Source organism: Amblyomma maculatum, unplaced genomic scaffold, assembly GCF_055883805.1.
Source record: "Amblyomma maculatum isolate TAMU_Amacu unplaced genomic scaffold, ASM5588380v1 scaffold_13, whole genome shotgun sequence".
NCBI lineage: Eukaryota > Metazoa > Arthropoda > Arachnida > Ixodida > Ixodidae > Amblyomma > Amblyomma maculatum.
In genome coordinates this window covers 35464990-35477003 of record NW_028146738.1, presented here as the reverse complement: position 1 = coordinate 35477003, position 12014 = coordinate 35464990, and the positions used below count along the sequence as shown (strand labels likewise).

The following is a 12014-nucleotide window of genomic DNA, read 5'->3' as shown; positions in this document are numbered from 1 at the left end:
CGACTTTCAATCGTCTCTGTAAGGTTTGATCTTGAAGGTACGAGCAAGACAAAACAAATAAAAGCGTTGGAGGCAGAAAGGAAGGTGGCCGGATGAGATTAGGAAGTTTAGTGGACTCATGTAGATGCAGAGGGCACTAGTTGGGGTAATTAGATGTGTATGACAGAGCCCTTTGCAATGCTGGTTGGTGTAGTCGGACTAAAGATAATACAAGAGAAGTAAAGAACAGATCTAAATCTGCCTTTGAGGAGCACAGCCTAAAATGAGGCAATATAATTCTGTTTTACTGTCAGTAACAACCAACCTCGGAAGCCACTAATTTGTTTGCAGTTCATTTTAAACACCACCAGGGATACCATCCCTCATGAAAATGCAAAATAATTAGCTTTGTTCTCTCAGAAGAGAAATAAATAGGAACGGCCTTCCCGGTAATGTTCAAATCATGCTTAAAACTTGATCAATTTCAATAAAATTATGAAATCGCTCTACTTCAATTTTTCTAATTATAAGTAGTGAAATATATAGTGCTGAGTTTCTTATGTGCTGATTCCTTCATTCGTTCATATCTTTTATTCTCTGCATTGTTAGTCATAAATTCTGTTTTCCGATTACATTCCTGCCTGGATGACTTCGAGCGCTTTCTATTTCTTTACGCATAATTTTTTGACGTTGTTTCATGCAAATGCTTTGTGTTTGTTTCGTACAAAATTGTTTGAGCGTAGTGCAGAATATTATCTCAATCCCCCCCCCCCTTTCTGGCTTCCTTCATTCCATCTTTTCCATCATGCAATTGCCGATAGTGAGGTCCTTCAGGTATTCACAAGAGACAACAAAGATCTACCAAATCTTCCGCCAATAACGAAAAAACTGCTTTGTTTTCTTACGTGAACCAAACATCAGCACTCGTCAGTAGTCTTAAATAGCAACATTTTCACAACGACCAACCACTAATATCAAGACTTGCTGATTGGAACTACCACGTATTCTCGAGCCGAGAGTACACATGGAGATATAAGGAAGAACAACGCATGAGTAAATAACGCTGCAATTGTAAATTTGTATATATGTATATGAGTCTAAAATGAGTGTAATGATTTTAGACGAAAGTTTATCTGTCTTCCACATCAAGTCCTAGACTGTAGTACACCACATCACGTCCTCATATAACACTCCTAACAGGGGCACATTTTTCTATAAATATCAGTTTCTCCTTTACCTCCTCGGCCGGTTATACAGGCGAATGCGAACCATACGAGGAACGCGGTCCAAAGTATCCGGTCGATGAAGGTGAAGAACATCCGCTTTGCAATTGGTGGAATGTCGTCAGAGCGTTGCCAATCAATCTTCATGAATATGCAGTAGAGCCCGCAGGACAAGGCGACGCCCCAAAGCGTAGCCTGCACACTCTGTAATAAAAAGAAACATGTCGACAGCCGTCATTACGGAACTCAGCGGAAGGTATCTAAGATTATTACATTATGCTAAACGAAAAATATGACTCGTCTTGAATGCGCCAGAACAGCCATGCTCTACATCTACACGCCTACTAAGTTTTTCGACAACGTACACATAGGTACTTGAATACAAAGATACAAAGAAACAAAGTGGTAAGTATTTATTGTGTATTGACTGCGGTCTAATGCTTTCTGAACACTTAACTTCATTGCGCTGTGCAGACATTCATTATACGCTGACTGCTTGGTCAGTCTGAAAGTGCGCACAGGTCTTAACTAGCATTTCTGTATGCTACAGCCCTCTTACGAGAAAAACAGTGGCGAGAACGCACCGCTGCATTGCGCACACATCTCTGCACTCGATTAAAATACACGGCAGACATCGTGTAAACGCCTGTGTTCGTAGTCGTGTGTACAAATCACATTTGCGAGAGAATCACACTGTAGGAGGTGGATTTACGTATATCTTTAGTCATGTTATGCCGCTAGCTAGAGGCAGCAACGGCTACGTTTTCTTTAGAACTTTAAAATGTAAGCCCATATCAACGTCGGTTCTCACTGCTAGAACTAGTTCTTGCTGACGCAAAGAAAAGTACGTATCCAATTACTGAAGAAAGTGCAGTTAGTTCGACTAGCGCAGTTCTTGCATACGTTCACTTGATGTGAGTACTAAAGCGGAGACAGAGTATTCTTTGTGTTAACGTTTATGACGTTCTTCTTTCATGCTGAGGAGCTGCTGAGAGGGGGCTGAAAGATCCATGAGCAGCCTACAGATTTCAGAAGACAGACAGGCGATATGTGAGGTCTGACTTCCGGTTGTACGGCGTTAGGGAATAGAGAGTTATAATGTTGCACGATCCGCAATCTTCCATTTCTATCGTGACTTTCTTCTGGGTACATACCCCAACCGGTTTACTTGAGTCCTGAAGCGTGCCTCATTTTGAAATCCATGGGGAGGTACCATAATGTCTCGAAAGCAGAACTAAGTGTCTTGCGTCCTTAATACTTTCACGCTTAGGTCCGGCTGATATTTTTGGGAGGCTCAGACATCAGTAAAATAAACATCACAAGTGTGTTGTTCTTAAATAACTCTTAATATTGCGGTATACTTTTTGCGGGGGAAATGCAAGACGCTGCGCGTACAAATGAATGTGCCTGCATAGTGGGTGATGCCCTTTGTAAGGTTCCAGGGGGTCCAGGCATTCGCCCCGTCTAGCCTCAGCTGAAAGAGTGGAACATGGAGCACAGAGGATTAAAGAGAGAAGTGGATTGCGAAATCAAAAATGTCTAGCCGGTGGAGGTCTGATTGAAGAGTTTGACAATTACGTACAACACAATAAAGCCAAATTTCCATTTATACCTCTTACAATATGAAAAGCGTACCTAGTCAGGCGTGAGCTCGTTTACTGTGTCATGTGAAGTACAGGTAAAGAAGAAGCATGCAAGCGTGGCTACTTGCCTTTGAGATCTCAGCTTTACGGTACTTGTCCACGAGGATGAATGTAATACACCCGAAGAAGAAGCAGACGGCGTGATAGTAGGGGCGGGGGTAGAAGTAAATCGAAGTGTTCAAAACAGCTCTGCGAAAGAACAAAGAGCACAAATAAACGATACTTGGGGAGACGTAAACCTATACCATGACCATGCCAACAAAAGCCACTGGGCGAAATTGCATCTAAAACTACCCGTCGCTTTTCTTGACACGCTTATGTTATGCAGCGACACCTTACACATTTTACAAGGAAATGGTACTCCGGGCAAAATATATCAGTTATGAAATTTAGTAATGCGGAGTTTAGCAAAGGGATGGCTTTATTCCTAAATGCCCCTGTGAATTTTCTACAGCATATGAATCGGCGTGAGAATTTACCTAAAAGTTGTCCTTACTGTGAAAGTAGTAAGGATATGCCTTCCTCAAATACGGAAGTATTCATTTATTGGTCGCAAAGTAAAACAAAATGGAAGTAGTTTAGTTCTGGTCAAACCTGGTAAGTTGCGCAAGCAATACTGCAATATTGGGCTTAAGGTTCGGCATGTAGTGTAGCATCGCCGATGCTTCTCCTTGTAAGACTGCATAGCAACTGGTTTACCCCGACGCGAACTCCTATTTCTCTCTTTCCACTTTCACTCCTGATAGCGATCGTCTTTTATGGCGTATTTTATTACAGAAGTAATACACTCTGAAGGGCTAGTTGGTTCATAATAATTTAACGAGTAAAACTGCGCGAAAAAGACGGAACGTAAGAAACACACAGGCGCAAACAAGGCGCAGACTTCCAACTAGTTTTATTCACGAAACAGCTGGCTTATATAGCCTCTCAACAAAACAAACACAACCTCGAGAAAAACGCTCGACAGTTACAACAGCACATTATAGCAGAATCAAAGCGACTGTGGAACCCGAACATGACCTTCTAGATACTCTATCTTCTGTCTTGATAGTGATACTGACGGGGACAAAACTTAAAGGGAGGTCATCAAGGCCTTCGTAATCGCCAAAAAAAGGTGATGTCTGCATCAGTTCACCGTCAGTATCACTATCAAAACAAGAGATAGAGTATCTGGAAAGGCATGTCCGGGTTCCACAGTCGCTCTGATTCTGCTACAATGTGCTGTTGTAACTGCCGAGCGTTTTTCTCGATAGTGTTTTTGTTTTGTTGAGAGGCTATATAAGCCAGCTGTTTCGTGAATAAAACTAGTTGGAAGTCTGCGCCTTGTTTGTGCCTGTGTGCTTCTTACGTCCCGTCTTTTTCGCGCAGTTTTACTCGTTCAATTTTATTACAGCGCAATTCCATACCCTCGGCGACGGCCGTCCGCCCCTTGGACCCTGAGTGGTGCGTCCCGACCATCGCTTTGGCGCACGTGCCTGGATTTCGACGCGCGCATGCAACGTCTGACCTTGCTTGCATCAAATACGGTGAGAGAGGGCGATCCGGGGAATGCCAGGAGTGCGAAGCGTGAGAGCACGGGAGAGAGCGGTGCGTCAGCTTTCGCTCTAGTGCTAACACTTTCCCCTTCCTCCCTTCCCTTACGCGCGGTTCCGGTGTCGAGGCAGCTGCAGCTCAGTCAAGCGTGGCGTCCGCCGGGTGTATGCGACTGCTCGAAACCTGGAGCAGTGTAGAGCTTACGCAAAAAGCGTAGCTAAGAGGTCATTTCAGAAAACTGCATTGTTAGAATGCGAGACCATTAGCGTTGGGCGACAACGTTACTGGCTCCTCGTCGCCGCCTTTCAACATCTACTTACCCGTGTCATGACTCAGCACTTTTCGTCTCATGATCCATGACTCACATGAAACATGAATTACATGACCCGAACTTCTGGCGATACATTTTTTGCGGATACTTCTGGCACCAACATAGCCTGTTAATGCATTTGCATTAAAAAGAGTTGAAAAAATTGACCTCATTCATTATTTTTAGGAGATATCCCCTGTGCCACGAAAAGTTTGTGAAGATATCACACGCCGACTTACTCGCACGAACGGCGCATATAATAAAGATCGAATATGTCAGGTTAGTCTGACACAGGAACAACCTGTAATGAAAGCTGCAAGGATGCAGAATACTCGTTGTAAGGAAATCTACCACGTACGGCCGTCTTACTCGAATGATGGGTGGTTGCTCACAATGAACGGCATCACGAGGCTTCCGTGCAGCTGCCAAATGGAAGCGCCGCAACAGGCTAGTGACATTGTCGAGAAGACGGCAGCGACGCCCCATTTCTTCCTACGCAAGGAGAAGGAAAGTTACGGAGTCGAATGCCACTACAATCCTAAAGCTTTAAAATAACTAGTAGACTTACCCTCCAAAAATCTGGATCACGATGACTGAAATAACGAAAAGCTGGTAATCGGCAGAAAGATACCACAAGTGCATCATGGTCGACTGTGAGAAAGAAACAAAACATTTAGCGCTGATCAGTTGGATTGATTCGGATGAAATGCAATAACATATACACCTTGTCAATTCCGCATTTCAAGTAATGAGAAACATATAAAACTATTGCTACATGTCATTTCGGCCATTTTTGTCCCGTGTGCTATCGTGGCGAAACTTTCTCTTCCCCGGCACTCATGACCGTAGAGCAAGGACGTAATCAACCGGCAAAGCGTTGATATTTCAGGTTTGCTTTTAAAGTCGTCTCGTGGGCATTCATGTGTTATAGCATGGCTGGCACGAACCGGCTTAGTACCACTTAAACACGCACATGCATGCAACCGCACTTATGCCATTGACGCGGTGCCCAAAGAAACTCTACGATCGAAGGTTATGCTTCTTTCAGGTGAGCCGTCTGTATTGCATAGAGAAATAAACAACTTCACGCGGAAGTTCATAAATGAAAATCTCCTAGCATTGCGCTAATGTAAGTCCATTAATGCTCTTCCTTATATGCAGTTTATGTACGTTTTTTTTATTCTTGAGCTTTATAGCGATCAATGTGTTTATGTCCGAGCACAAGATCAGGCTTTTGCCTATAGGCCCCTTAAGGTTTTTGATGATGTAGATGTTACAGTCCCCTATTTCTCTTGTCACTCCTACTGTTCACCTTAAACATCGGGCGGCCGTTAAAGTGCGATCTTAAGTGCATTGTGACACGACAACGTTAGAGGCTTCCGTCTGCGATTCCCCGCGAGGATTCTTTTTCGAATACGTCTATATAACCACACAATTGAATAATAATGCCTTAATGTGTATGTGTATTAGCTCACACTCCCGTGAGCATAAAGTTGTAAGCTATCACGTTATATGAAAACCCTCCCCCTAAAGAGATAAATCCTGCATTAATCAAAACCACGCCAACGTGCAAGAGTGGCCTATAGCACTAGCGTGTCTCAGTCGGCTAACCTAGTGTCCCGGAGCGTGATAATGAATTTCCAAACTGCCTTTTCGTGAAATCTCGTGACCTCACACAAATCGCTTATCGTCCAGTGCCTGACCACATCACGTGCGAATATCACCGGTTATATGCATTATCGTGATTTTTCGCTCGTAACGCCGATGCTTCCAAACTAACGCCGGATGTTCCGGAGAACACGGTATTTAACGCTGCCGCATCGAAATGAAGGCCCATTCCACATAACAGCAGTCGCACTTCGTATTAAAAGAGTCATTCCAGCTAACATTTAAAAATAAATTGATTTTTGCATTGCCTTCAACACATGTGAATTTCTATTTCCTACAAATTTCAGCTCATTTGGTGCAGTAGATATTTTTAATTAATTTTGTTTTTATTATTTCGACAGCAGCTTACTGGTTTGGCAACCATTCGCCGCCGACGTCAAAACGGCATATCATCCCCAGATAGTTTGCTATTCGTGGTATCAGCTGCACTGAGGTACTTGGATGCACGGCGTGGATGGTGGCAGATAACATTTTTTTCTTTACCAAAAAGAACTTAACACATATTGCCTTTTTTCTTTTCTTTCAAAAGCCTTCACTTAATATGCGACCTTTGTTATCCTTGGAAAACTGGACTTTTTTCGGGTCAAAGTCAATAGAGTGATGCGGTATTATTTAAGAACACAATCGGAAGCATAATATTTTTATGCTATGAAAGTAACATTGTTTTAGCAAACAAGTGTTCTCGCATATAAAAAACGGCACCTATAACATTTCCTTTCGCTGTGCGCCCCGCGAAAGTTGGCAGTGGTTAGCGTAGAGTTGCTGATTGCTGAACTACTGGCCGCCGCTCTTTCGGTCCCAAATCTGAGAGAAAACTCAGATATGCACACGAGATCACACCTTGCGATATTAGAGAAGAAAAAACGTTTGAACGATTCGGTGCCTCCTGAGACGCTGTTATATATGCGTGTTTGACAAACCTAATTATATTGGGCTGGAAAAGACGTTTTCCAAAACTGCGTTCAGTCTGGCCAAGGCTAGCGCACATCATGCGCCGCCGCTGCTTAAGTCCCATCACAAAACTCAAAGTGATCTCAATGCCCTTCACTGCCCGCAATAAACAACCGTCTCCAGGCTGCCGCCGTCTCGGTTCGCTTCCCCCGCAGGCACGCGCGCGCGACTGCGACAGGCTCCCGAGCCTAACCTTGCGATCTTGCTGTGCGTGTCCAGCAAATGGCTCGTGAGTGCTTCAACATACACATACACCATTTATTATGTAATGTGCGAGTTCTACCGTAGAAATGCGCCTATTCGCGTATTCCGACTGCCACCGCAGCCTGTATGTTTACATAGCTTTTGTATATACGTAGATGTAAACTCCTCGTTCTCACGGCATAAACTGAAAGCTCAGCTAGAATAACCAAACAATTTCTCATCTTTTTGCACCAATTGCACCTTTATTTCTTTTCAAACTTCAGCAGCGCTGGAAGAAACGCCGAGGAAGCTACGTTTCCTACCAGTGCCGTGTACCCACAAGCGACGCCGGCATCTGCCGGTTGCCCAAAGTTTTGCTCGTCAGACGGGGTCACATTGATGCTTTCCGCTCAACGTGCACGCTTTTGTTATGTAAGCAGTCGTCGATTTGGGATCACTATTGTCACAACTACTCTCAATGGCAAAGTACAACAACTAAGGAATGCGAATGTGCGTTCTTTAATTGCCGAAATTAGACTCGAGCCCCAAAGACTCGCTCTTGTCTTACTCGCCGCGGAACGTGTTCGCAGTTCCACGCGGACTAACATTTCTGGCCAAGGTCATTGCTGATGAGGAGTGGGAATTTATAAAGTCTAACTGCTTGTTTTCTTATTTTTATCATTGTAAAGCTACAGATAAGCGTATTTGTTCAGGCCGTTAACTCATCGGGTGCCAAGTCTTCGGTTGGTGTCCTTCCTGAATAAAACATATCGAGCGACCTTCCGCCGATCAGTTTCGTCGGCGTCGCGGGGCCAACATCTCACACTACGACGATAGGCTAACGTGGGTCTGGCTGGCGTCGTCGCTGCTGTAATGCGAGATCAGTGTGTTGATGAGCTAACGAACCAAACAGAGCAGCACACTGACTGTGACCATGCCCTAACTCTGCCGAAGGAGGAGGAGAAAACAAGCGTTATTCTACTTCGTTCTTGTGCAGTAACATGTTCATCAAGCACTACTGCATAAGGGACGACAGTCGTTCCTGATGCAGCATCAGTCGTCCGCGAAAGAAAAAGAGTAATCTCCTATGGTATTCCAGCCTGTATTGCTGACGCCGCTCCGCCGTCTATACTTTTGTGACATCACATGAGCATTTCAATATGGCGGTTGCTTTCTGTAGGAGGAGTTTCCTGATTCCGATTTGGATAGTGTTTTTGTAATATGTGCCGTTCGCGAGGCACTAAAGCGTTCAGAGTAGAATTACAGACTTGTATATTATTCACAGATGTATAGAACTGCCATACATCAAATAACCCCTTTGATCGCCTCTTTAAGGACCTACGCTGACTCGAATTTGGACAGTTTTTGTGTAGAAGATTTTTCATGTATTTAGGCCTCGTTAATATGCAATTTCTCTATCCAAACAGTAGAAGAGGGGTAAAGGCAGAGGACTCATGGAGGCCCATGTATTTTGTCTCGTTAATTTGGAAAGCAATGAGAGCAAAACGTCTATGCCCATCCTAGAGGTTTCATATTTTGCATTTTCAGTGCCAGGAGGAATGCAGTTAAAAGTCGTAGACGGCCAAATGATGGATCTTTTATTTTGAGGTTTCGTCTTTTACAGTGCGAAGCTGTGGAACCAACACACCCTACCGTTTTCTTTACACAATGTGAATGGCTGTGAAGAGGGCTCTGTGCAGCTTGTGGAATGTGAAATGCCAAATTCAGTCTTTACCAGCCGACTATCTGCTGCTGTCATGATTTGGAATAATTGCTTCGTTAACTCATTAACCATGATGCGCTACTATAGACCAGAAAAGATGAACATTAAACCGCAAAAAATCGTCTAAATTAAACTTCACCCCCGCCTTTATAAAGAACAGTTGACCTTAATGATAGCGTGTTTTTTCCTTCGTGATTTCTTATTATCACGAACACACTTTATTGTCAGTTTTGCTCTTGAAACAAAGTATCCATACTCACGAGGCGGGGCTGAATTCAACAACACACGCTCATTTCACTGTCATCTCACGTGTTCGATTCTTGCTTGGAGTAACACTACGATTTCTTCTATCTAGCCTTTCAAAATCCTAGACATTCAGACTACCCTAAACACTCCTACGCGTCCTGACGCAAAATTTTGGCTGGAGCTCTGAAGCACCCGTTTTTGTGTTGAACGTCGCCGGCGTAGTCGTCGACATGGTAGTTGCCTTTGCAGTTAGCGAAACAAGCCGCCTGCCAACTGTGGAAGGCTTTGAGGGGAAAAATGCAGCGCCAAATCCCACCTGCCACGGTTAACAGCCAAGAGGGTTGAAATCCTTTCCCGCCTTTCGAGCATAGACTAGAGGGCGTGATTCTACTGGCGGCTTAGTTGGTTCAGGGGTTTCGAGAGTAAACTACGCCACGAGAGGGCGGCTTCTAGGGGAAGAAACAACAGGGTTGCTAGCATTGAAGGAGGAGGTTATGATCACGGCTAAAAAATTCGAAATCTGAGTGTGATGGTAATGAAGGCAACGGGTGACAACCGTGAAAAAGAAGATTGTTGCAAGTGAATGAAATGTCGGAAAAGCATGACGAGAATGAAGAGTAGAGTAGGGGGATGAACTTTAGAATGAAGGAAGCAGCAGCAAAAGATGGAAAGGCGAAAGTGTAAGGTAGAAAGGGGAGCAGGAGACGAGGTCAGGACAGGGGAGGCGACTGGATCGCTTATACTACCTGATGGCAAAGAAATGCCCATCAGGAGCGAGGCACAAATTGCGCTCACCCATGGTCTTATTATCGTGGAGAAAAGGTACGGGACGTGGGCGATACCAACGACCGATTGGCGGATGAAGTAATTTTATCTCATCTCATGCTCGTGCCTTCTGTCTCATGCGATTTATCTATCCCATGTTTTCAAATGAACGCTGGAGGCCATCAACGCCGGCTTTTAAGAAATATTGACCCCTACGCTTTCGGGGTAGTACCCACCAGCACAGGGATAGAATAGCGTTGTCTTCAGAGCGCGCTTCACATACTGTGAGCCGGATGCCAAAGTCGCGTTTGTGCAACGGTGAAATGCAAGAACACGAAAATACTTTACCAGTCCTAGCTCAACAGAGCGTTACGCAGTACTGAACTTGCTGCCAATTTTTATGTGTGTAACTATTCTGTCGTCTCGGTATAGTCGACCTTGGTATGGTATGTTGCGACCTCGGTGTGGTATGTATGGTAATATATGCGAGCATACAGACCTTAAAGTGCAATGAACAAAATTTATCTTTAGTTTATTTTAATTTACGATGTGTTACTGTTTTTAGGCATCAAAGGTCGACATCAAGCTTTCCGGCAAGATCAGGGCTCACCGTCTGGACATCCTCCATTTTCCAGTTACGAATCTGGAGGAGCAGGTGCCACCAGTGGACTCGTACTTCAGTGTAGAATCTGTCGTAAAATTCTTTTGAGTTCGGTCCTGATGCTATGAGAGGCAGCAGGTGCATACACATGATCATGAAGAAGGGCGGAATTGTAGTCCTGCAAGGAGAAGACGGTAAATTTTGTTAAAAGCTGTGAACATGCATCGGGCCAGCTCCTGCACATTATCAACTTGAAGACACGGATAATCCGGAACGTAGTAGGCAACAGAGGCAAAATAAGATCAGCATCCTTACGAAGATCAGTACCCTCGAACCCTTCTTCTTATGGCCGTGTTATTCATAATTCCATATCGTGGGGAATACAGAGTGTACTTGCCTGAACATTTTTCATTAACTAAGCTGCCTTTCTTACTTTCTTAGAAAAGATGTGTGGTGCTCCTATTTATTTAAATGCCGTAAGACCTAATACTTGACTTTTGTACTTCACCACAAAGAAAGCTCCGAGTTGATTTGGCCAGTGTATATTTAAGCCGGGATCCACGGAAACACATGTTACATTGCCCTCTCAAAAATATGTTAGCGTAGAGGCACTGGCAGCACGTTTTGTTGCTGCAGTCGTCCAAGTTACTGGAGATAGCAAACGTTGTGGAGAGAGAGACAGAAGGGCGGGGAGCGAAACAATATTACTCGCACATATTATTAAAGTTCTATAAGCCATTAGATAGGGTCACCAAAACTAAGGTAACCTGTATCTGGTAAGTGGTTAGGCATGCACGTAAAATGAGGGGTAGGGGCATGGTTAAGACGGTTATTTAAGGAAAGGGGAGCAAGGAAACAGCAAATCTTCCAGTGTAGCAGTGGGCTCCGGACAATTTAAGTATTCAAGGGAAAGCCGCGGAGGCTAGAGGAAAGAACGAGCATTGGGGCTTAGTGTATATGCGTTGTAGTCAAGTGTATTCGCCGTAAAATTCATGACGTTGGGAGATTGGTCAGCACAGGAACAGCAGGAAAAGCTTCTTGAATCACGCATTTCTTTCACCACAATGTTGGTACAAACGCCTAGCTTCGTGGGAGTCTACTCCGGCAGCTAGTGCAAGCATTACTTTTAATAAAATTGCTTTACATATCTCTATATCATTTAATCCAACATCAAAACAAGATACTGGGG

General features: G+C 44.1%; 1 protein-coding gene across 1 annotated transcript in view; it reads right to left on the bottom strand.

The window, feature by feature from the left end:
* Window positions 1–12014, bottom strand: part of LOC146172557 (nose resistant to fluoxetine protein 6-like) — an 85818-nt gene that overhangs the window by 26377 nt on the left and 47427 nt on the right. Inside the window, exons 9-13 of the mRNA XM_084585802.1 lie at window positions 10835–11003; window positions 5257–5339; window positions 5058–5180; window positions 2914–3034; window positions 1217–1406 (exon numbers count right to left, since the gene is read on the bottom strand). Of these exons, the coding sequence (XP_084441928.1) occupies window positions 1217–1406; window positions 2914–3034; window positions 5058–5180; window positions 5257–5339; window positions 10835–11003 (686 nt within the window). The remainder of the gene's footprint in view (window positions 1–1216; window positions 1407–2913; window positions 3035–5057; window positions 5181–5256; window positions 5340–10834; window positions 11004–12014) is intronic.